Source organism: Pongo pygmaeus, chromosome 20 (assembly GCF_028885625.2).
Source record: "Pongo pygmaeus isolate AG05252 chromosome 20, NHGRI_mPonPyg2-v2.0_pri, whole genome shotgun sequence".
NCBI classification, from domain to species: domain Eukaryota; kingdom Metazoa; phylum Chordata; class Mammalia; order Primates; family Hominidae; genus Pongo; species Pongo pygmaeus.
This window is the reverse complement of record NC_072393.2, coordinates 9,639,457-9,665,818: the sequence shown is the minus strand read 5'-3', so window position 1 is coordinate 9,665,818 and position 26,362 is coordinate 9,639,457. Positions and strand designations below refer to the sequence as shown.

Sequence of the window (26,362 nt, the reverse complement as noted above, 5' to 3'; positions counted from 1 at the left end):
TTCTCCGCGCAGCCAAACCCGTGTTCTTCCTAGTGGTGTTCGGGCTTAATACAGCTTTGGCGAGGTCGGATAACGGGTGGGAGCCAGCGGTGGAAGGGGTGGCGAAAGTACCGGTTTGCCCCAGGCCGCCGAGGGGCCTCCTTAGAGAGGCGTTGCCTGCTCCGCTCGCGTCCGCCGGGGCCGCGCGGGTCCTCTTGGTGCCGCCAGGTCCAAAAAGCCACTCGAGCTGTCACTGCGACGGCCCTGGGCCAGGAGCCGTTTCGGGATCTGTCGTAAGGGCGCTTCCTCACGATTTTTGCAAACACGGTGATTGCCGCTTCAAACTCCTCCAAAGCAATTCTTTGTGACTTTTTTTTTTTTTTTTCCAGAAACAACGACTTTTCGTCGTTCGAATCAGGTTAACTGTGGTCCTTCATCCCTCCCCATCTCCTGGACCTGGCGAGTCCAGCTTGTCGCGGTGAGTACTGGGGTGAAAGTTGGTTTCGGAGGCTTCTTCCTCCTGTTTTATCTGAGAATTTGTTTTTCTCTTTGCGCATCCTATATTTACTTTTGACACACTACATTCAGGTAGAAACATAAAGCTATTTTTTAGGTATCTGGGGTGTGCTTATTTCTCTATGTGAATATAAACGTTTGTAGACCACAAGTCTTTCTACTGAAGAAAAGCAAGAATACTCAGCTATTCTTTTTATCTGAACTTCCTAGGCCTGTACTTCCCCACAGAGCTTCAAAACAGGGGCTTTTAGGAAGAAGGAATGGAGGCTTTGAAGTAAGTTGAACATTGCAGGCGTGACACTTAAGGTTTAAATGCTTGGTAATACGTGTCCTGTAGATAAAGACATGTCCTTTTAAAACCATAATACTATTAACCCAGAAAATTTAAAATGTTGTTAATATGTACCCTGTGTAAAAAGGTACAGTTCTCCACTTTGTTCCAATATATGCTTTTGATTGTTTTGGGATGTATTATGTATCCAAGTTTCATGTCTTTTAGTCTCTTTAAAACTAGCAGACACTGTTTATCCGTTATTTTGTCTTTTTGCGGAGTCACTCGTTCTTTCAGAAAGTTATACATTTTGGTAGTTCTGATTGTATTCTGTGCCGTGTTTAAATGTATCCTTCATTTATTGGTGTATCCTGTGAATATATGAGTGTCTGAATGGTTAATTAAGGCGTAGTAAAAAAAAATTCAGTCTAGGGCTGTTCTTAGGGAGGTTGTAAACTAGTGGAGGAGGCTGTCATGTAACCAAGCAAATAAGTATATTACAAATTGATGAGGGTTTGTAAGTAAAGTAGAGGACAGAATTATTTTCTGTTTTTCTTTGGAATAGGCAATGCTAAGGAAAGAGTGATATGCAAGCTGAGACCAAAAATATGGTATGATGTGGCCATATTGAAGGGGAAGGAAATAAGAGCTGGGCAAAGCATTCTGTGAATTGGCTGACTCCATTTCTATGGTGAGAGAGAGGAGTGCATCAAAGATTACTCCCAGGTTTGAAAGAGTCAGTATTCTTTCTTTGGTTGGGGAAACAATGTGATGGGATAATTTAATCTTAAATGTATGACAGAAAAAAGTAAGTGATATCTTTTTGGAGACAGAGTTTCGCTGTTGCCCAGGCTCCAGTGCAGTGGCAGGATCTCGGCTCACTGAAACACTGTAACCTCCACCTCTTGGGTTTTCAAGCCATCCTCCTGCCTCAGCCACCCTAGTAGCTGGGATTACAAGTGTGCGCCACCATGCCTGGCTAATTTTTTTTGTTTTGTTTTTTTGTTTTTTTTGGTAGAGATGGTTTCACCATGTTGGCCAGTCTGGTCTCAGACTCCTGACCTCAAGTGATCCACCCACCTCGGCCTCCCAAAATGCTGGGATTACAGGTGTAAGCCACTGTGCCTGGCCAAAGTAAGTGATAACTGACAAATGATGTAAATCAAGGGAAAATAGGAGAAGCATGAATGTGTTTTAATTACATGAATAAGAAATTAATTCAAGGGATTAATGAGAATCAGTGCATGAACACTGAAAAATAAGCTCTCCATGAAAATTCACTGATGTTATTAGTCTTAGGAAATATGTATATTCATAAACAGACAAAACCTCTTTCAATGTTGTTTTTTTCAGTTCACTTTTGGGTTCCTTCTCCTACCTAAATTAGTCCTTCGTTTCCCTGAAGGAATGTCCAGAGTAAGCACTCTGTGTGACTCCTTATAGACACTCATACACCTAGGGGGTTGGCTTGATACACTCCATGTAAGTAAATGACCAGAAAACTCACCTGCCAATGTGGGCTACCAAAAAGCTGTGAAGGGGCCACATGGCCTGGAAATACAACAGATCTTAGAATAATGTCTGTTAATTATAACATCGATGAGGGAAAAAAAATCAAATTCCAGTAGGGCCACTCTGTAGATTCTGCGCGTTCTTCCCATGTCTGCATAGGTTTTCTCTGGGTACTCTGGTTTCTTCCCACATCCCAAAGATGCACATATTAGCTTAATTGGTGTGTCTAAATTGTCCCACTATGTGTGTGTGTGCCCTGAGCTGTTAGGATGGGCTCTGGCCATTTTCATCCTGGAACTGGAATAGGTGGATTGGGGAATGAATGAATGAATACAAACTATTGTAAAATAAAAATTCCTAAAACATTTGATAATGATACAAATGTACAACAGTAAATGGTACCACTTAGCAAGCTGGCCCCATTTGTTATTGTTCTTGAGCTTCTTGGTGGTAGGAGGTGGTCCTTAGAGTTTTTGCTTTGGAAACATTTATTTGTTGATTTAACCCACCACTGTTAACTGCCATCACATACCAATTCATCAAAAATTGGATAAATAGCCTATTTTTATTAGTCTTTCTTAAATGTATATATAGCTCACATTTATTTCAATATTTAATATTAGAAGTGTTTGGGGTCTTTATGTAGAAGTTTAGTGACGTTTTTGTGACCAGAAATATGCTGTAGGAGCTTAACTCGCTTATATCAATTAGCATGTGAAAAAATTCGCTTTGTTGTATGTCATTTCGCTTAAAGTCTCAGTTTCCAAGAACCTGTTGATGACTTTAAGTGAAGACTTAAATTCTATACATTTTCTCTGTTTGGCACTTAGGGGTTCCAGTGAGCTAGCTGCATGTAGTGAAATCATTGATAAGGGTTCTGATGTAAAGTTGCTGAGGATGTGCATATACTGCTTTTTGGAGAGTGTATTGGCAAACCAATTTTGTAGTACATACTAGGTAGTACATACTAGGTTTATACACATACATGCCCTACAGCAACAGTAATGTGTACAATATGTGTATCAAGATAAAAGTAAGCCAGGTGCAGTGGCTCATGCCTGTAATCCCAACACTTTGGGAGGCCAAGGTGGGTGGATCACTTCAGGTCAGGAGTTGAAGACAGCCTGGCCAACATGGTGAAACCCCGACTCTATTAAAAAAATACAAAAATTAGCTGGGCATGGTGGTGGGTGCCTGTAATCCCAGCCACTTGAGAGACTGAGGCAGGAGAATCACTTGAACCAGGGAGGTGAAGGCTACAGTGAGCCGAGATTGCGCTACTGCACTCCAGCCTGGGCAACCAGAGTGAGACCCTGTTTAAAAACAAAACAAAACAAAACAAAACCCAACTGACTTGAGATCTCAATTACATCTGCAGTCTCTTCATTTTTGCTTATTCTTCTGTTAGAAACAGGTCAGAGGTTATGCGTGCACTCAACAGGAGGGGGTTGGGGTTATCCAGGGGTGTGAATGCCAGCAGGTGGGGATCTCTGGGGTCATATTAGAGTATTTGGCCACAGTGTGGCTGTAGCCCACTGGATGGTAAAGTTTGCTGGGTTACTCAGGCTGGAGTTAGTCATAGTCCTTAGGGAAGATTGAAGCAGTGTTTCAAGGCAAAGGCCAGCTGCAATGGATGGGTCAGCCTGTAGGGGGAGACAGGACACCACTGTACCTATGAGGCTTGGACTGGTTCATGTCTGCCCTGGAAGTGCTGTGACAAACACACCTCTGGGGCACACTCACATTGATGGTGATGGGCAGCTATGCACAGGAAATTTGGATGCCACTTTGTTTGCAAGGCCTGGGACTTCAGTATTCACGTTTGGAGGCCTTTGGGAACAAACCTCTGGGGCACCGGTCATGCAGCAGCATGCATCCTGGCATGTGCATTGTCTGTGTCAAGAGGGACACAAGCCATCAAGCCAGTCAGCACGTGTGCAGAGGGTGCCTCTGCTAGTGGGAGTCCTTTGAGCATGTGGCGTCCATGTTAGGAGGGCCACAGGGTGGTGGTGACTGGGCCAGGGTTTTGTGGTATTTCCTAAGGACTGTGTTCTGGGCACATGGTGTGGAGAGAGCACCCTCCAATGCCTTCACACCCACACTGCTGACCACCGTGTCGCAATTGTATCCAGCAGGTGACACTCCCTTGTGCAGTGTCCATCCCATGTCCCCTTTTAGTATGTTCCTCTGATTAGGTCCTGAGGCCTCTGTCTCTGGAGAGTGGCTGTAAATTCTAGCTCTGTCCCGACCAACAGGAGAGATGTTCTGGTGTGTTGGGTGGGTTAGATACAGAAAAGGCAACACAACAAAACACATCAAGTAGCAGAAGCATTTTATTCCTCATAGATCCGTGAGAAGAGGGTTGCCGTTGAGGTCCTGACGGCAAGTCAGGAGACAGCCGGGTGCTAACCAGTGGGTGGGGAATGAGACAGAGAGGACCTGTGGGACTGTGCCTTTGTTATGGTCCATGGGCCTTATCCCTCAGGCTTTCCCAGCTTGGTTGTGGATTGGGTAGACCTGAACGGTGGGGAGAACTGATTTACATGACTGATGTTGGCCAGTAGGTTTCATTATGGTCAGCAGCTGTGGGGTGTGTTGGGTTTGGGGTCAGTGAGGTGAGGAACAAGTAGGCTATGTCACAAACAGCACACAGGGTGGGGAAGTTTTAAGTAAGCCAAAGGTGATGGGGTCCGACTGGGTTCCAAATAACTTACGTCAGGCCTAAAAATGGATGTAGGGCAGTTATGTTGGAGGGTATGAGCTGATGATTTAGTAAAGCATATATAAAGGTTAGTGGTATTGTGTGTAACCAAGGGGCAGGAGTGGTTGTGGTTGGATAGGCAAGGTTGGAGGTGGAGATAGTGGGAAGGGTAGTAGTGTTGCGGGACAGTCAAAGATGGGAGAGACCTAACAGAGTGCGTTCAGGAAAGGTCTTTATTAAAAGGTGATCACCTGGCTCAGTAGGACTAGCGTCCAGGAAAGTCTGAGCCCTGGACAAAGAAAGCAGCCACCTTTTAAGCAGTCAGTGGCCGGGAGCTACTGATGCAGGAAGCGTACTTACAGAAGCGAGAACAAAGGCAGTTGATCAGTCTTTTACATTTATCTATACTACATGTTCCACATCCCTGGGAAACCATGTTTCTGTATTAACCTTGTAACTTTGCAGCTGCACTAGGGAGGTGAAGCAGGAACTCACTGAGTCTCAAGGAATGTGAAACTAGCAAGTACAGATAAGGCTGGCTGAGCGCAGAAGGAAAAACAGGCAGTTAGTATTCTTCTGTCTTAGATTACGGGGTTGGGGGGGTGGGTAGGAGGAGGGGCTATGCTATGCTTAGCTTTTGAAGGAAAAAGTAAAAATTTTTGGTTGTCTTTGATTATGCTTGTAAAATTCATGAATTCCTTCTTCAGTAGAAGGTATCAGGGAGTAGGTGGTCCTCTCCCTGGGGTTAAGGAGTTTACTGCCATGAGGCAGGTACCTCTTGGGGAAAACAGTAATCTCCATTAATTTTAGTAACTCCTACCAGATTTTCCTTCAGGCATGGGTATGTGGGTGTGCACATATGAGCAGAAAGCAAGTACTCTACCAGGATGATGGGCTAAGCAGACACTTCAGGAAGAAAAAAATGTTCTATGTCCATTTGTGTTTTAGGAGAGGCAGTCCATGGGCATCACTGTGTGGAGGTTTTAGTGTAATGGTGGAGTCATCTCCACCATGAGAGTCTTGAGTCAGGGCTGTGTTGCTGGAGGCAATGTTGTTTCCAGCGGTGATATTTTGGGCTAGGACAAAGTCATCTAGGATGTCACGGGGGTATCCTTTTAAAGTGGATACCCACTGAAGTAGATGTGGCCCTTCAGGTTGTAAACCAACAAAGCACCTAGTAAGATGAACTGTTAACAGAATGATATCTAGCTGTACCTGACAACGTGTTTTTGTTTCTGTCTTTCGGTGGAAGTTTAGGTTCAGGTGGGTCCCCTATCAGATGAGCAGCTGCTGGGCCTCCGCGACAATCTAATATTAGTAAGTCCCAGGCAACTATGCACCCTCGGTTTGGCCTTCAGTGTTTGTGGGATGGGGGCAAGATTGAAAATAAGTTAAGCCCTGGAGCATGATAGAGAATTTCAAGAGTTTGTTCTTTGGGCTGGAATTTGAAAAGTAGTTATCTGAGGACATTTTTCTGTCTTTCAGTGAAACCAGTTATCTGAGACCTATTAGGGAAATGAAAGTTCTACTGAATATATTTTTCGAGGTGCTAGCATTATGTATTTTAAGAAATGAAACATGGGCTGGGCACAGTGACTCACCCCTGTAATCTCAGCAGTTTGGGAGGCTGAAGTGGGAGGATTGCTTGAGCCCAGGAGTTTGAGACCAGCCTGGGCAACATAGCGAGAGACCCTGCCTCTTAAAAAAAAAATTAAATTGACAAAAAAGAAGTGAAACATATATCTAGGTTACTATTAATGTCTGTAACTCCGAAGGGAATAAATAGTGTCCTGGCAAGGCCTCGTATTGTGGCCTTTAGTGTATGGAGAGGTGTGGGATTTTGTTTTATATTTTGGGTATCTGTCAGACAAGAGATTCCCAGGGTTTTTTTTTTTTCCCCACCTTGAAAGGGATAATTTTTAGGTAATGACCCAATAGTTTGTCGTAATCATGAAGAAGGTGGGACAGTTTGTTGACCCGGGCATCCAGTGCTAAGACAGCTGCCTGAAGTTTGGCCAGGCAAGTTGTTTCTTGGGTCCTGTCCTTTATTAGGGACATCCTGACTAAGGGATGGAAGGCAGCAGCATTCTGCTGAGCCCCATCACTTATGATGATCAGCAGTGGCCTTTGTACAGTCTATGAACTCCCATTACTGTTCACTTAGTTAATCCCAGGGGCTTTCCAGGTAGTCAGGGGACCTGGGGGAGGGAGGAGTGACCTCCTTCAGCACCCTGGCATCAGGAAAGGGACTGAGGACAGGGGAAGCCACTGCCTTCTGCGGGTGGATTAGACCCGAGGGCCTGAGATTGGCTTCGTCGTGGCCTAAGGAGGCCTCAGTGGCCAGGCAGAGCTTGTGGGGAGTTGTTTCCCTGACCCAGAGCACAGTGGGCAGCTGCATAGGAGGATCACAGGCTCAGGTCTGTGAGATCCTCTGTTTCCAGGAGAGCCCAGTAGATGGCCAGTCACTTGTTTTACTGGTGAATAACAGGAAGTTAGGAGGGGCAGTGTCTCTCCTAGAGGGCCTGGGGCAGCTAATGACCATCGTAAGTGGTCCAGAGACTCCAGCAGGCATTTAAAAAGTTGCCACATTCTCTAGCATGAAGGGGGTCCTTTTAGGAAGTTGATTTTTTTCCCCCGTTTTCTTTTTTTTTTCTTCGAGGCATTAATAGGAGTGCTTGTTGATTTTAATTTAAATTATAAGTATAATTTGTAAATCAGGAATATGTTGCCACCAGAACCCAAAAATTACTAAAAGATACTGGAATTACTTCCCCTTAATGACATGTCAAGAGTTTCCTTGGGGAAGGCTATTATCGGTGCGGTGCATACCTGTGTTCCTGGAGAAGGTGGATGTTGTTAAGATCTCGTTTGCAAAGATCCTACGTGATGACAGATCTGTTGGGTAGCCTGGAAAAGGTGTGTTGTGTCCCATCAGAGGGAGAGTCAAGCTGCAGCTGAGAGACTGTTGAAATAGGCACTGAACAGGGCATGTTGTCCAGGCCGGACGTGGTGGCTCACGCCTGTAATCCCAGCACTTTGGGAGGCTGAGATGGGCAGATCACTTGAGGTCAGGAGTTCAAGACCAGCGTGGCCAACATGCTGAAACCCTGTCTCTACTTAAAAAAAAAAAAATTAGCTGGGCATGGTGGCGGCACCTGTAATCCCAGCTACTCGGGAGGCTGAGGCAATAGAATCACTTGAACCCTGGGAGGCGGAGGTTGCAGTGAACCGAGATTGTGCCACTGCACTCTAGCCTGGGCGACAGAGCAAGACTCAATCTCAGAAAAAAAAAAACAAAAAAACATGTTGGCCAAATTTATAATTAAAAGCGCAATAGTTATTGGTTGTTTATTGAATAGAATCAGGAGTTTTAATAATATTGGGTGTGGGCACCTTGATGGAGGGGACCACAGTATGAAGGCTGTAGTAATCCAGCATGAGGTGCCCTTTATTTTCTTTTTCAGATTCAAGAGCAGGCACAATTGGGCTGTCAGATGGAGAAGCAGTAGGGATAATCACCCCTTCATTAATTAGGTTTTATAGAAGTTTTAATCCTTGAGGCCCTGTTGTAACTTACATTGGGCCATGTGAAATATTTTAACTGATTATCCATGGGGTCCCATTTTATCAAGCCAATTTGTAAGTGTCAAAGTCTCACTTTAATTTTAATTTGTTATTTATTATGTTAGCATATTTATACCTAATATGGAATATTTTAGGGCAATGGGTACTATGACTATGGGAAATTTAAGCAAGGCTACAGTTAAAGCAAGGCGTACCTATTTTTTTCTCCTGTATTTAGTTACCCTTTTAAGATTTTAGGGAGCACAATGTTTAAATTTAGTGGGATCCCCAGGTATAAGTGTAATTTGAGCCCCAGATTGAGTAGGCCTATGCAGTTTTGTTAATTGGTACATTTTACCAAATGTTAGTTAAAGTCTAATTACTTTTTATTTTTTTCCCCATGTCTCATGGTCTGTGTTTAAATCATTAAGTAATCTAGGGCCAGCAGTATTATGTTTGTTAGACCTGGCATTTGCTTAGTACTTAAAAGTTCAAAAAGTTCCTTTTTTTTTTTTTTTTTCCCTTGAACTTGTAACCTCCTAAATATTGAGCCTTTTTTTCCTTTTTTTTTTTTTTTTTTTTCTTTTTTTTGGTCTTAGGCTTTTAACTGCCTGAAGGGTTCTTAATTTCTGTCTCTGGTTGATAAGAGGAAAAGAAGGAGGGGTAAGGCGCCCAGTGCTTCTGGGCAATAGAGGACTGGGAACTCCAGACCTCAACACAATCAGTCTCTTTCCCTCTCTTTTTTTTCCTTCTAAGTAAAATCTTCAGAATGGCTTGTATCTCCAGGTGGCTAAAATATTTTTTCCTTTGTTTACCTGACAAGCTCCCGGTGGTCCCGAGTGGCCCCTGGTCCTCTGGCCTCCATTTGTGCTTCCCATCTGACCCCTTTGTAGGCAGCCGCCTTTCTCTCTAGGGTGCCCAGTTGACCTCATCAGGGTGGGGGCGTAGAGCAACAGATGCAAGGGAAGGCAGTGTCCTGGGGATAGCAGACCCCGGCAGCAGCCTTGCCAGCGAGGTGCCGTCATCTCCCCAGTGAAGGGGTTGCTACTGTTGTCAGGGTGGGAAGTCTGGTGGCCTCGTCTGTACTGCTTCTCCATTCAGTGGGCAGTCAGAATGCCGGTCTTCCTCTTGCACTCCGCTAACCCTTTGATTGGCCCAGCGCCTGCCTTACCCCTTCTGCCTCTCAGTAGCAAGCCCGTCATGCCAGAGTGAGGCCTTGGGAATACAGTTGGCTTCCTCCAGCCCAGCAGTTCCTATTTGGGGAAGTGACAGCAGCCTTGGATAGTGACTGTCATGCCCCTCTTGCCCTCTTAAGGCTAGCAGTTGGTGAGTCCTAGGGAGCGCTTGGACTATGGAGGACCCACCCAATTCAGTGAGGGGAGTTTTGGCCGTGCTTCACAGAGACAACAGGCAGCAACGCACAGCAGCAGAGGGGCACCCCAGCAGGCTGTGGAGCCCTCCTATATGGCATCAGCCATGTGAGTGGGCCAGGTAGTAAGCAGGCCAAGAGCAATCTGAAGGCCTGGTCTTGTGTCCCTCGGATTGTGACCACACACCCTGTTCACCACACTGAATATATTTTCCTCTGTTTGGTCTAGGGGGTCTCTCTCTCTCTCTGAAGAGTGGCTGCAAATTCTAGCCCTACCCAGACGGGGAGGAGAGTTACATTCTAGTGCATTGGACGGGCAAGATGTAGAGGAGGCAGCACAACAAAACACATGAAATGTCAGAAGCATCCTCCTACTCACAGATACCCGGGATGGGAGGCTGCTCTCAGGGGCTGATGGAAGTCCGGAGACAGCCGGGTGCTCAACTTGTGGGATAGGAGTGAGAGAGAAGACCTGTCGGGCCTTGCTTTATTAAGGTGCATGGACGTTATCCCTCAGGCCTTCCTTTGGGGGTTGTGGGTTGATTGCGCAAAGGAAAGGTCTTATTTATATGACTCTGGTGTTGGCCACTAAGTTTCATTGTAGTCAGCAGCTGTGAGATGTGTTGGGTTTGGGGCCAGTGAAGTGAGGAACAAGCAGGCCATATAACAAACAGCTACACAGGCAGGGGAAGTTTTAACTAAGACAAAGGCGATGGGGGTATTGGAGCTGAGATAAATAAACAGCTAACTGGCATATTTCACTCTTTGGTTCTTTACCATCCATATGCACTCTCCCACACACACGGGAATTTCTTTGGAATAATTAAAGAAGTCTATATTCCTACCTAAGAAGATATGAGGGAAGAAGTCCTCAACCACCCCCAAAGGAGAAGATGCGCAGTCCAAACAGTCCTTTGTATTCCCATGGCACGCCATGTCAATTACTCCTCAAATTTAGTCCCGTTCTAACTATTCTGTTTCTTAAAAACAAAATTATAAATGTAACCTCTAATAATGTGTATATAAAATAAAAGTGGGAAAAAGATAGAAGTAAATGTTTCATTTAAATAAATAAACACATGGATATAAACACACATACGTATAACAAGCAGAGAGAAAACGTGCAAAACTACATTTCTTGTTTCTGTTACTGGTCTTGAGGTTGTAGTTGATGTCCACGGTTTACTTCTTCAGTGACTAATTCCATATTTTCCCTGCCCTCCACTTGAACTTCAGCTGCTCCAGGTTTTGTACCAGGGAGGAGCGATCCAAATCTTCGTTCGCCTGGAGTCCGAGTCCTCTGTTCTGCTTTCGTTCAGTTGTGGTTTTCCATTAACCTTTTCTATGGAGTATAGAAGTACTCGGAGGTTCTACACTTCATCACTTCATCCTCCTTGCCTCAATTGTCTAGCAGTGCCACAGTTTTCCTTTGATAATTGGGATTAACCACTCCAGCCAGTAGATTAACTTTTCTTTTTCTTTTTTTTTTTTTTTTGCCTCTTGGTTTAGTGGTATATGAAGCCCAAAAGGGTCAAGTGGCAATCTCCTGTTCCAATGCATTAGAACCATAACGGTGCCCCCTGGGGGAGGCATTTTCCACTAGGGTCTAAGATCTCTGGACCAGCAGTGCTCTGAGTTGCTGGGAATAAAAGCAAACTTCGGTCAGTGGAGTTAATTCCACCTTCACCCATCAATTCTATTTTTTTGTTTTGTTTTGAGATGGAATCTTGCTCTGTCACCCAGGCTGGAGTGCAGTGGCACAATCTCAGCTCACTGCAACCTCCGCCTCCCAGGTTCAAACCATTCTCCTGCCTCAGCTTTCCAAGTAGCTAGGATTACAGGCATGTGTCACTATGCCCAGCTAATTTTTTGTGTTTTTAGTAGAGACGGGGTTTCACCATGTTGGCCGGGCTGGTCACGAACTCCTGATCTCAAATGATCCACCTGCCTCGGCCTCCCAAAGTGCTGGGATTCCAGGCATGAGCCACCGTGCCCGGCCTACTCATCAATTCTTGGACCTATGTATTCTGGCTCTGGGGAGACAGTACCATGGAAGGCTCTATGACTCAAAGTGTACACCTTGATCTATGAGTCAGAATTCCTTTCTAAGGGTTGTCCCCCATTTGGCCCTATAACTGAGTTTTCAGTATGCGATTCCACTTTTCATATAGATCCACTGCTTCTGAGTGATGGGGTGTGTAATGGGACCAATTGATTGCAAGGACATGCTTCCATTGTTGCACTTCCTCTGCAGTGAAATGCTTTGCTTGTTTAGAAACTCTGTTGTGTGGAGGCCATGATTACTGATAAAGCATGTTGTGAGTCCGTGGGTGGTGGTGCCAGCAGAAGCCTAACTAGTCGAAAGGCAGATCCACACCAGAACATGAGTCTGTTCTGGTGAGGATGAGTCTTTGACAATTTCCTGATAGAAGAGGGCCCATTACAGCATGGCTGGCTGGTCTCCTCTAAGGAATGGTGCTGTATTGGATGCTCAGTGTTGATTTCTGCTTTCAGGAGATTAGGCCCAGCAGTAATGTTAGCTGGGTCAGACTTGGTAAGGGGAAGTCCTTATTGCTGAGCCCATGCATAGCCTTTATCCCTGCTGTCACGAACATTTTTTAATGGGCCCACTGAGCAAGCACTGAGGTGTAGCTAGGAAAAGTAACAGGTATCTTTAGAGCACGTGATTTTGTCTGCCCTATTTCTAGTGGATCACGGCAGGCATTCACGTGGGACACAATCTTGCCTTTCAGAGAGGTCCATCCATATACCTTTTCCCAGGTTTCCTTGTTACCACTCTGGTTCCTCCCACATTTTTGACCATCCAGCCAAGCCATCGGCAACTTTTGATGAATCTGTGTATGTGTGTGCATGCGTCTTGTCAACTCTTATTCCAGACCCAGAAGCAGGCCAATACACTGCCTAAAGTTCTGCCACTGGGAAGATTTTCCTTTAGTACTGCCCCCTTCAGGGTCAGCCTTTAGCGGGGCTGTAGTGTTTCTGCTCTGCACTTTTAGCGGGTACTAGAGCTAGTCATCGAACTCGGGGAAAGCAGGAAGCAGCCCTCTGGAATGCAGGCAACCCTGGCTATTGTGCTCATGAGCAGAGGAAGTTGGGGTGCCAGTAAGGATACAAGACTGAGAGCACTAAATATCCACATCAGGTGGCCAGGAGAAACCAGTCTTTGGTATGCAGACAGGCCATGGGTGGTGGCTAAGTGCATAGAAAGAGACAGTATTCCTGTCACCCTTGCATTCTTTGAGTAGTTCAATACATTTCCTCAGAACTCAGATGCGTATTGTGTTATGAATTGTGATGGGGCTGTAGTCTGGGTGTACTTTAACAGTGTTGAGAAGGATCTCAGTTGTCTGCCAGCCATCACTGGGTGCCTTTAGGCTCCATGCCAGGTCAAGGGGAACATTGGCACCCAAAGATACCTAAGGCTGCCCATGAGATACAGAGACTCCACAAAGAAAAGCAGGTTGCAGTGTCACCCAGCATCATCCAAGAACATTCCTAGAGACACACTGAGTTCTTTATGATAAAAGGTTTTGTTGTGGCCAGGCGCAGTGGCTCCGGCCCGTAATCCCAGCACTTTGGGAGGCCGAGGCGGGCGGATCACAAAGTCAGGAGATTGAGACCGTCCTGGCTAACAGGGTGAAACCCCGTCTCTACTAAAAATACAAAAAAATTAGCCGGGTGTGGTGGCAGGCACCTGTAGTCCCAGCTACTCGGGAGGCTGAGGCAGGAGAATGGCGTGAACCTGGAGGCGGAGCTTGCAGTGAGCCAAGATTGCGCCACTGCACTCCAGCCTGGGCGACAGAGCAAGACTCCATCTCAAAAAAAAAAAAAAAAAGATTTTGTTGCTCCAGAAATATGAAAGTTCAATGTGTGTATCTATCTACCCAGTAATGTTGTTACAAGATGTATAAAGGAGTATACATTACAGACACATAAGAAGAAATAGACAAGTCCACAGTTGCGGTGGGAGATTTTAGAATTTTTATCTCATGTTATTTAAATAATAGAGAAAAATGAAGATAGGATGTACATTTGCGAGAGATGAGCACACTGCCTAATTTACCTGTCCAGTGTCATGTCTGCTAAATGAAGGAAATCACAGAGTGCTTATCTGGAGTTGAGAGTGAAAGGATAGACTGGAAGGGGCAAGAAGGTTTTCAGGGGGAGACAAACATGTTTTACATCTTGTTTAGGCTTTTGATTACGCAAGTGTATGCGATTGTCAAAATTCATCCACTGAATACCTAAGATCTGTACTTTTAATTGTACAGTAATTATATTTCAAGTTTAAAATAACATAATTGGTTTAGATTTCACCAAATTAAACACATTTGTGGCCCTCTTCAGCCTAAGGATCCCCAGTTTGAAACTCATGGTAGTGGGTACAATCTACACCAGGAGTCTAGACATGGGGTTTCTGTAACCCAGTGTGACTTCAGAGTTTTAGCCTTCTCATTCGTAGAATAAAGGCTGTAGCGTCCTTGTGGGGGTGTATCCGGTTCATGGATAATGAACTGTTCAGTTTTCAGTGATTTGCATCATTCAGATTCCATTCTGTCAATCAGCATTTGCACTGTTGTTCTGTGTTTGATTTATTAAAGATTGTGATTAATTTTTATTAAATTTTATTTTAATTGTATAAATTTTATTAAATTAAAATACATTCTATTGTTCGGTCATACTCGGTTTATATGGAGTGGGTGTTCAATAACACATGTGGGTAGTGACCATGGTGTTGTGCTGTGCAGGTTTACACTAACGCCGGTCGTGTGGGAAAGTAAGAGCAGCCACAGATTGGGTGTCAGGGACAAAATTGCCTATGTTCAAGTCCTGGTTCACAGCTTCCAAACTGGATGATTCTGGACCAAATCCAAGTGTTGTCTGAATGTAGGTTTTCTTCTTTTTCTTTTTCTTTTTCTTTTTTTTTTTTTCCTTTTGAGACAGAGTCTCACTCTGTTGCCAGGCTGGAGTGCAGTGGTGTGATCTCGGCTCACTGCAACCTCTGTCTCTCAGGTTCAAGCGATTCTCCTGCCTCAGCCTCCTCAGTAGCTGGGATTATAGGCGTGCACTACCACGCCCAACTAATTTTTGTATTTTTAGTAGAGATGGGGTTTTACCACGTTGCCCAGGCTGGTCTTGAACTCCTGACCTGAACTGACACACCCGCCTCGGTTTCCCAAAGTGCTAGGATTACAGCCGTGAGCCACCGCGCCTGGCCTGATTTTTTCTTTATCAAATAGGGGTCATTGATATCTACTGTAAAGGGTGGTTATGATAGTTAAGCAAGTATATAAAGCTGCTAGTGTGACTTCTGACACACACTCTTCCTCAGTAGTGGAAGTTGGTCTTCCTACTATTTGTAGTGTACACCGTTTTCAGTGTCTTTCATCTATATGCTCTGCAGAGAGAGTGCTAATGTCTGATGACTGAGAAGTAATGCTTGTTGATTAATGATTTATACAAACAGGACACCATTAACCCTGGATAAAGAGAATGGAGGTTACCTCTGTCCATGTAGATTCCTAAGCTGTCCTGGAGTGATCCTTGGAGTAAAGGAAAGGTGCTTTGAAGCACATTTAGCCATCAGCCCTGTGGGATGGCAGCCACTGATTTGTCCTGTGGTAAGTCCTGTTTCTGTTCATTTTCAGATACCCTGCTTTAGGTGTCCCCCTACACAGTATGGAGTCCAGTGGCCTTGCTTGATCATTCACGCTGCAGCTTCATTTCTGAGGTGCTGATGTGGGCTAGGGAATGCTTTGTTCTTTTTCTTTTTTTTTTTTTTTGAGACAGAGTCTTGCTCTGTTGCTCAGGTTGGAGTGCAGTGGCATGATCTCAGCTCATTGCAACCTCTGCCTCCCAGGTTCAAGCGATTTTCCTGCCTCAGCCTCCTGAGTAGCTGGGATTACAGGCGTGTACCACCACACCTGGCTAGCTTTTTGTAATTTTAGTAGAGATGGGGTTTCACCATGTTGGCCAGGCTGGTCTCAAACTCCTAACCTGAAATGATCTGCCTGTCTTGACCTCCCAAAGTGCTAGGATTACAGGTGTGAGCCATCACGCCTGGCCAGAATGCTTCATCAGCCCCCTGCTCTGTGTGCTTTGGGAAGAGGTGCTGTGTATTTCCAGGGTTAAGTTTCCTTATCTGTAAAATAAGACTGTTATCCTTTTCCCAATGGGCAGCATGGCTGACCATCCTTTTTTTTGCCTTTAGGTGAGGCAGGACTGCCCTGGAATTGATAGCAGTAGTGTGTATATGTGTGTTTTCTTGAGCGTGCAGGAGTATATGGGAATCTCACAGTAGGATGGAATGACTTTGGGGTATGTGAATGTGGGAATTATGGTCAGCCCTGGGTTCTCATGCCTTCTTTCTTTTCCATGAGGTCTTTACAGGGACCCAGTCTGCCTTCAAGAAAAGACAGAAGTAGAAAGGGTGGTGGCTGACTGTCTGACAAATTGTTATCAGGTATGCAGGAAGTATATCCTTCTCCAAAATATCATACTTGCATCACCAGGTAGACACATTTCCTTCTACACAGAATTATCTTCAGAGCTTCTTAAAGCAAATAAAGCCTCCTTCAAGGACTGAGTCCCTAGTCGAATTCCCTGAAGGAGTGGAGCCTGTCATATTGGTGAGGGTTTGCCTTGAATGTCATCTCAGTATTTCAATATTGATTAATTAGTCTTCCCTCATGGTCCCAACTGCACAGTTTTTATTTTGTTGAGTGTTCTGACACATGGTAAGGGACATGAAAGTATCCTTTGAGATAATTTATCCATTCATCAGTGTTTATCTAGCATCTGCTCAAGAGTGTGCTGCAGTGGAGGGAAATCAGATGACCTCCCAGTCTGGTTGTGTTAGATACGATCATGTGTAAGAAGTGCCATTCAAGCCGTGTCACTGGAGGGGACTGACAGTGAGTGAGTGTGGATAGAGAGGACCTCCTGGAACCTCCTGGGACCTCCTGGGGTGGGCAATGTGAGCCCTCAGACTCTGTAGGTATTGCATTTTGCAGTGAACACCGGTAGACATGTTTTGTGGCTCAAGCCAGCATGTGTGTGATGGTTTAGGATTCAGTGACTTTTGATGATCTGGCTGTGGACTTCACCCCAGAAGAATGGACTTTACTGGACCCAACTCAGAGAAACCTCTACAGAGATGTGATGCTGGAGAACTACAAGAATTTGGCCACAGTAGGTAAGACTGGCCTCATCCCTTGTAGCCTGCTGTGGAACAGATTATGTTATGTACTTACTGTATTGCACATCAGAGATAGCAACTCTGAACACAGTGGGAAATAACAGACATAGTCCCTGCCCTAATAGGGTTTCATCTACTTGGTGATTCTCAAAATGTGGTGTCAGATGAAGAGCATCACCAGCACTGTTGGAGATGTACGTTCTCAGTCTCCCCCTTTGACATACTCAGTCAGAAACTCTGCAACAGGGCCCCTGTCATCTGTGTTTTAACAAGCTCTCATGAATCTGATGTGCTATAATGTTGAAGAATGAGATGTATAGTTGTTTCCCATGAGAATGAAGATCTCTTTGTTTCACTTAACTTCCTATTTGGATAAAAGTCTTAGTGCTTTGTAAGTATGTACATCAGCCTGGATTTGGGCTTCAGGGATCAGAGATCACGAATCTTTTGGGGGCACAGACAGACGATATTTGCATTTTTAGCCCTTTTAAAATAATTTCACTGCTTCCATTGGAACTATAGCTCCTGAGTTGTGGAAAGATTTATCATCTCTTGCATGAGCCTCTTCTGGTAATGTATCTTTCTCTGTGCCAGGATATCAGCTCTTCAAACCCAGTCTGATCTCTTGGCTGGAACAAGAAGAGTCTAGGACAGTGCAGAGAGGTGATTTCCAAGGTGAGTGTTCACAAAGGACCGCCCTGGTCAATAAGTTCAGTATGTTTATAAGTATAATGAGGAAACTTTTTTGTTGTTGTTGAGATGGAGTCTCACTCTGTCACAGGCTGGAGTGCCGTGGCACAGTCTCAGCTCGCTGCAGCCTCTGCCTCGCAGGTGCAAGCGATTCTCCTGCCTCAGCCTCCTGATCTCCTGCCTCAGCCCCCTGAGTAGCTGAGATTATAGGCTCGTGCCACCATGCCTGGCTAATTTTTGTATTTTTAGTAGAGACGGGGTTTCACTGTGTTGGTCAGGGTGGTCTCAAACTCCTGATCTCATGATCCACCCACCTTGGCCTCCCAAAGTGCTGGGATTACAGGCGTGAGCCACCACGCTTAGCCATAATGAGGAAACTTTTTAAGATGTGCTTCATCTCACAATGTTGAGGCCATTTTTTTTTCATTTTTATTTTTTTCTGAGACACAGTTTCACTGTCACCCAGGCTGTAGTGCAGTGGTGCGATCTCGGCTTACTGCAACTTCAGCCTCCCAGGTTCAGGTAATTCTCCTGAGTACTCATCCTCCCGAGTAGCCGGGACTACAGGTGTGTGCCACGCCTGGTTAATTTTTTGTATTATTAGTGGAGAGAGGGTTTCACCACATTGGCCAGGCTGGTCCAAACTCCTGACTTCAAGTGTTCCACCTGCCTTGGCCTCCCAAAGTGCTGGGATTACAGGCGTGAGCCACCATGCCCAGGTAGGCCATTTCTTTCTCAGAAGTTAAGAAATCTTCAGCTTCTCATACTTTTACGCTTTGTCTACTCATTCTTTTCTGTGATAGGACCCGTTGGTTTCTTCTTTAAAAGTTTCTGTTTTGGGCCAGGTGTGGTGGCTCATGCTTGTAATCTCAGCACTTTGGGAGGCTGAGGTGGGCAGATCACATGAGGTCATGAGTTTGAGACCAGCCTGGCCAACATGGTGAAACCCCATCGCTACAAAAATACAACTATTAGATGGGTGTGGTGGCGCACTCCTGTAGTCCCAGCTACTAGGGAGGCTGAGGCAGGAGAATCGCTTGAAGCCAGGGTCCGAAGGTTGCAATGAGCCAAGATCGTGCCACTGAACTCCAGCTGGGGTGAGAGAGCGAGACTCTGTCTCAAAAAAAAAAAAAAAAAAGAAAAAAAGGCCTGGCACGGTGGCTCACGTCTGTAATCCCAGAACTTTGGGAGGCCAAGGTGGGAGGATCACCTGATGTCAGGAGTTCGAGACCAGCCTGGCCAACATGCTGAAACCCCGTCTCTACTAAAAATGCAAAAAGTAGCTGGGCTTGGTGGCAGGTGCCTGTAATCCCAGCTACTAGGGAGGCTGAGGCAGGAGAATCGCTTGAACTCGAGAGGCAGAAGTTGCAGTGAGCCGAGATCGTTCTATTGCACTCTAGCCTGAGCAACAAGAGTGAAACTCTTTCTCAAAAAAAAAAAAAAAAAAACAAGCTCCTTGTTTTGATGTGTGCTTATGGTTCTATTCCTCGACTTTCCTTCCATGGTAATATTCTTTGTGTTCACCATCAGTTTATAATTTTCATAGAATCAGTTTGTAGTAAACTATGTAAAATTTTGACGCTATATCCTTATTATTGCCAAATTTTCGATATACAATCTTCAAATCTGTCTTTGTGTTTGTTTTTTGCTACCGTGTTTAATTTGAAAACAAATACAGGGGCCAGGTGTGGTGGCTCACGCCTGTAATCCAGCACTTTGAGGGGCTGAGGCGAGTGGATCACGAGGTCAGGAGTTTGAGACCAGCTTGGCCAACATGGTGAAATCCCATGCTGGGCGTTGTGGCACATGCCTGTAGTCCCAGCTACTCAGGAGGCTGAGGCAGGAGAATCACTTGAACCTGAGAGGCAGAGGTTGCAGTGAGCTGAGACCACGCCATTGCACTCCAGCCTGGGCAACAGAGTGAGACATCGTCTCAAGAAAAAAAGAAAACAAATACAAATGATCCTTCTCATTTTCAGCTCCATCTGTCTACCCTGTATGTTTCCAAACCCTTACATTTCTTTTTCTCTTTAGCTTCAGAATGGAAAGTGCAACTTAAAACCAAAGAGTTAGCCCTTCGGCAGGATGTTTTGGGGGAGCCAACCTCCAGTGGGATTCAAATGGTAAGATTAACAAGGATACGTCTTAGTTTTCACATTTAGAGATGATTGGGGATTCCATTATAGAAAATCAGAATAAAGCTGGGAATGGTGGCTCACACCTGTAATCCCAGCACTTTGGGAGGCTGAAGTGGGAGGATCACTTGAGGCCAGGAGTTCTAGACCAGCCTGCTCAACGTAGCAAGATCTTGGTGCTAAAAACTAAATTTAATTACGTTAAAAGAAAAAAGAAAATTAGCAGAATGAGAGCTCTTTGAGATAAGTAGCATTCCCAAGAGGGATAATGACTCTGGAGAGAGACTCAGAATACGATGACTTGGGGATGCTTGAAACCTAGCTTGACACTTTCTGTTGTTTTTTTCTTAGATGGAGTCTCGCTGTGTCACCTAGGCTGGAGTGCAGTGGCATGATCTTGGCTCACTGCAACCTCCATCTCCTGGGTTCAAGCGATTCTTGTGCCTCACTCTCCTGAGTAGCTGGGAGTACAGGCACATGCCACTATGCCTGGCTAGTTTTTGTATTTTTAGTAGAGACAGGGTTTCACCATGTTGGCCAGACTGGTCTTGAACTCTTGACCTGAGGTGATCTGCCCGCGTTGGCCTCCCAAAGCACTGGGATTACAGGCGTGAGCCACCGCACCCAGCCAACACTTAAAGTGTTTTAGAGTTCCCCTCAAGTACACATTTGTAACTAGATAGTGAGTTTTTAAAACAATTTCATAAAACTCTATAGACATTTGAGATTAGAGTAGATGGCACGGCCTGACAAGAGCTTTTCATCATTCCACTGGAAAGAAATCAAAAGGGCATTACTTATATGTGTGTAATGAAAATGGTAAGCATGAAAATAATCATCACAGTGTTCCTCTCTTCAGATGAGTGGAATCTGTTAATGAATCTGAACAGTCCTTTAATCATCATTCATTTCTTTATCAATAGATAGGAAGCCACAACGGAGGGGAAGTCAGTGATGTTAAGCAATGTGGAGATGTCTCCAGTGAACACTCATGCCTTAAGACACGTGTGAGAACTCAAAATAGTGAGAACATATTTGAGTGTCATCTGTATGGAGTAGACTTCTTTACTCTGCACAAGAAGACCTCTACTGGAGAGCAACGTTCTGTATTTAGTCAGTGTGGAAAAGCCTTCAGCCTGATCCCAGATGTTGTTTGCCAGAAAACGTGCACAGGAGAGAAAGCTTTTGATTGCATTGACTCTGGGAAATCCTTCATTAATCATTCACACTTTCAGAGACATTTAAGAACTCACGATGGAGAAAGTCTCCATAAATGGAAGGAATGTGGGAGAGGCTTTATTCACTCCACAGACCTTGCTGTGCATATACAAACTCACAGTTCAGAAAAACCCTACAAATGTAAGGAATGTGGAAAAGGCTTTAGATATTCTGCATACCTTAATATTCACATGGGAACCCACACTGGAGACAATCCCTATGAGTGTAAGGAGTGTGGGAAAGCCTTCACCAGGTCTTGTCAACTTACTCAGCACAGAAAAACTCACACTGGAGAGAAACCTTATAAATGTAAGGATTGTGGGAAACCTTCACTGTTTCCTCTTGCTTAAGTCAACATATGAAAATTCATGTGGGTGAGAAGCCTTATGAATGCAAGGAATGTGGGATAGCCTTCACTAGATCTTCTCAACTTACTGAACATATAAAAACTCACACTGCAAAGGATCCCTTTGAATGTAAGATATGTGGAAAATCCTTTAGAAATTCCTCATGCCTCAGTGATCACTTTCGAATTCACACTGGAATAAAACCCTATAAATGTAAGGATTGTGGGAAAGCCTTCACTCAGAACTCAGACCTTACTAAGCATGCACGAACTCACAGTGGAGAGAGGCCCTATGAATGCAAGGAATGTGGAAAGGCCTTTGCCAGATCCTCTCGCCTTAGTGAACATACAAGAACTCACACTGGAGAGAAGCCTTTTGAATGTGTCAAATGTGGGAAAGCCTTTGCTATTTCTTCAAATCTTAGTGGACATTTGAGAATTCACACTGGAGAGAAGCCGTTTGAGTGCCTGGAATGTGGTAAAGCATTTACGCATTCCTCCAGTCTTAATAATCACATGCGGACCCACAGCGCCAAAAAACCATTCACATGTATGGAATGTGGCAAAGCCTTTAAGTTTCCCACATGTGTTAACCTTCACATGCGGATCCACACTGGAGAAAAACCCTACAAATGTAAACAGTGTGGGAAATCCTTCAGTTACTCCAATTCATTTCAGTTACATGAACGAACTCACACTGGAGAGAAACCCTATGAATGTAAGGAGTGTGGGAAAGCCTTCAGTTCTTCCAGTTCCTTTCGAAATCATGAAAGAAGGCATGCGGATGAGAGACTGTCAGCATAAGGAATGTGGGAAAACCTAAAGGTGTTCCTGTTCTCTCTGAAGACATGAAAACTCACTGGGGAGAAACCCTATGAATGTAAAAATGTGGAGGCAACTTTGTATCTCAGGTCTTAATGAACGCATGTGAATTCACAGTGGAGAAGACCCTGCGTCAGGGAATGTGGAAATGACTTCGCTGAATTCTCAAGCCTTACCAAACACATCAGAAATCCCACTGGAGAGAAACCATATGAATGTAGAGAATCTGGGAATACCTTTCTGAATCCCACAAACCTTAATGTGCATATGTGAACTCACATTGGAGAGAAACCCTGCAATTTAAGTGGTATGGTCTGGATGATGACCCATTCCATATTTGTAAGCCCTAAGTCCTAGTTCCTTACACTATAACTGTATTTGGACATAAGGTTTTCAAACAGGTGAGTAACTTCAAATGAGGCTGTTAGGTTCGATCCCTAATCTGACATCACTGGTGTCCCTATAAGGGAAACTGAAGGAAGGATACACATGGAGAAGACTGTGTGGATCCACCAGAAGATGGCCATCTACAAGCCAAGGACAGAGACCTGGAACAGATGGTTTCATTATGGCCTCCAGAGGAAACCAACCCTGTCTCCACCTTGATATTGCACTTCCAGGCTCCAGAACTGTGAGGCAATAAATTTCTCTTGGTTAAATCATTCAGTCTGTTATTTTGTACAGCAACCCTAGGAAACTAATACTGTGAGGAACTTGGGAAAAGCTTTAGATCAAGCTTGTCCAACCCACAGGCCAGGATGGCTTTGAATGCAGACCAACACAAATTTTTAAGCTTTCTTCAAACATAATGAAAGTTTTTTGTGATTATTTTTTCCATTCATTAGCTATCATTAGTGTTAGTGTAAACACAAAAGCAATCACAAAAGAGACGTTCTATGAATGTAGGACATGTGAAGACGTCTGTAAGTGCTCATCAGATCTTAATACTCACTTCCAACTCTTGTGGCGATAGGCCCTGTGAAAATCAAAGACCGTCAAGAAAAGAAAGTTTCTTTTACTATGAGAGTCATAAATATGACCTCACCCAACATTTAGTGACTTAGAGTGGACTGAGGCTCCATTATTAGGAATGTGGAGAGATTTCATTAAATGTTTATACCTTACATGAGGAATAAAAATTCACAGTGTAGAGAACACTTCTGCTGTAAGGCACGTGGGAAAGCTTTTACTAATTCCACGAGGCTTATTTTACACATCTAAAATTAGACTGCAAGTGAGCCAAGACCCCTACACTCCAGCCTGGGTGACAAAGCAAGACTCTGTCTCAAAAAAAATACATAAAATTAGACTGCAAATGTCCTGGGAATGTAGGGGAATGTATGGCAACCTTTATCTCACATGCCATAATATTAACATGAAATCTCACATTGGAGGAAGAACCTATGGTATCCCAGGGATATGGTGTCACCTTATTCATTGCTCAAGCCTTAATATCTTTGTGAGAATTCACACTGGGGTAAAACCCTGTGATTATAAAAAGGATGCAGGAAGTACTTCATTTGCTTCTCATATCTTACTGTATCACAGTTCATAGCCATGTGAATGTAAGAAATATGGGAAAGCTGTCAGAATCTCTTCACAACCCAGCATGAAATAACTTGCAATGAGACCACACAGTCTATGAAACATGGAAAGCCCTTTGCTGTTATCTCAGGGATTGCTTAAGTAAGGTTTTGCAGTAGAGAGAAGTCCTATTAGTGTAAGAGGTGTTGGAGAGTGGTAGTTCAGCTAAATAATGTTGACTTCTCAGATTGGAAAGCTCTGACCAATTGAAAATGTTTTATTAGCTCTTTTAAAAAATCCGTGTTCACCTGGTGCAGTGGCTCAGAGCTGTAATCTCAGCACTTTGAGAGGCTGAGGTGAGTGGATTGCTTAAGCTCGGGAGTTCAAGACCAGCCTGGGTAATCTGGTGAAGCCCCGCCTCTACAAAAAAGACAAAACTTAGCTGGGCATGGTGGCTTACGCCTATAGCCCCAGCTACCCAGGAGGCTGAGGCAGGAGAATCATTTTAGCCCAGGAGAAGGAGGTTGCAGTGAGCTGAGATTGTGCCACTGCACTCTAGCCTGGGTGACAGAGTCAGACGCTGTCTCAAAACAAAAAATCCATGCTTCAGAGCAGTTTTAGGTTCACAGCAAAATAGTGTGGAAGGTTCAAAGACATCCTATGTTCCTGCTGCCACTACACATGCATAGCTTCCACCATCATCAACATACTCCACCAGAGTAATACATTTGTTAGAACTCATGAACCTACATTGCCACTTCATTATCACCCAAAGTCCACAGATCATCGGTCCTCCCACTATTCCTCCCTCCCTCTCCCCAGGCCGACAACTGCTCATCTTTTTACTGTCTCCATAGTTTTGCCTTTTTCAGAATGCCATAGAGTTGGAATTGTACAGTACGTAACTTTCCAGATTGGTCCAAAGTGATAACTTCACATCCTTCTTTTCCAGTTCAAATGTTGCCTTTTTCAAAACCACTCATGGCCTGCCCCACCCTCATCCTGTGCCCATAAAAACCGCAGGCTCCACTAGCAGAGTAGAAGAGGGTGGGGGCTTTAGTTCTGTCTCTAGAGCAAAGCCCACAGTTATTGGTTAATGAATGCGTTAAGGCACCCACACCTTCCACCAATGTTGAGCTGTGTTCACCCCATGGTGACTTTTGGGGCAGTGGATTGCAGGGTGGGTCTGGAGTGCCATGTGACTGCTCTGCAGGACTTGGAGACATTGGTGAAATTTCTGCACAGGTGGTTTCTGGAGCTTCTGGCCAAGGCACACCTTTCCTCAAGAGCCATTGGTGCACAGTGAGATCTGTCTACAGGTCTCCCTGTTTGGCCTACCCACTAGTGTCTCCCTGGTAACTGGCCATTTTGGTTTCCGATTGGCTGTGGCAGCTGATGCTTTGAGTCCAGTGACTCCTTGATGCTTGGGATCTGGATGAGGACATTTAAAAATACTGTTTAGTGTTAGGTTTTTAACTCATTGTTTAATTCTCTGAAACAGCAACTGAGCTTTTTTTTTTTTTTCTTGAGATGGAATTTTGCTCTTGTTGCCCGGGCTGGAGTGCAGTGGAGAGATCTTGGCTCACTGCAACCTCCGCCTCCCGTGTTAAGTGATTCTCCTGCCTCAGCCTCCTGAGTAGCTGGGATTACAGGCACGTGCCACCACCCTCGGCTAATTTTTGTATTTTTAGTAGAGATGGGGTTTTGCCATGTTGGCCAGACTGCTCTTGAACTCCTGACCTCAGATGACCTGCCCCTCTTGGCCTCCCAAAGTGCTGGGATTACAAGCATGAGCCACTGCGCCCGGCACTGAGCAATTTTTTAAACCAGTATATTCTTTGGTGCAGCATCTAATTTAATACTTATTTTAAAACCTAATCCTTTAAAAATCTTTTATTTGCCAGTTGATAGAGAATGTCTGTTTTAAACACGTTTCTAATGTATAAATCTAATGTTAGCAATAAAATTCCAAACCCTTTACTTATCAGTGGGTATTTTATTTAGCAGAGACTGTATAAAATGCACTGCTAGCCAAACTGCTTTTGAATTTCTTTTGCCCCAGATCTCTGGTTTTTGGAGGCTTCATTAAATAAAACTGATAATCCTCTATTCACTTTTTAAAAATTGTGGTAAAGTATATTACATAAAGTTTACATTTTAACCATTTTAAGTGTCCACTTCGCTGGCATTAATTATACTCATTGTTGGGCAACTGTCACCATCATCCCACTAAAAAATGTCTATCTTCCCAAACTGAACCCAATAAACACTAACTCCCTATTACTCCCTTCCCAATCTCTGGCAAACACCATTCAATTCTCTGTGTTGGAAACAAGTGCTCGACATAGCCAAAAGAAACCCCCTAGAAAATTTCTCAGCCGGGCACCTTTACTTCTGCAGAAGGGTGCTGCTTGTGCCCGTTACAATCACAACAGCACAGTGAACAAAGGAGGGAAGGAGTTTTTAATCTAATGCAGTTCCTGTTTCTGTGTCCTT

General features: G+C 44.5%; 1 protein-coding gene across 1 annotated transcript; it reads left to right on the top strand.

The window, feature by feature from the left end:
• On the top strand, positions 1-23,001 carry ZNF266 (zinc finger protein 266). Its single transcript, XM_054461600.2, is given in 10 exon segments — positions 1-272; positions 369-457; positions 706-769; positions 15,401-15,554; positions 16,314-16,396; positions 17,002-17,128; positions 17,726-17,806; positions 19,856-19,944; positions 20,880-21,498; positions 21,501-23,001. Coding segments are annotated over 7 exon segments (1,848 nt in total). The 5' UTR covers positions 1-272; positions 369-457; positions 706-769; positions 15,401-15,529; the 3' UTR covers positions 22,325-23,001.
• The last annotated feature ends 3,361 nt before the right edge of the window (positions 23,002-26,362 follow it).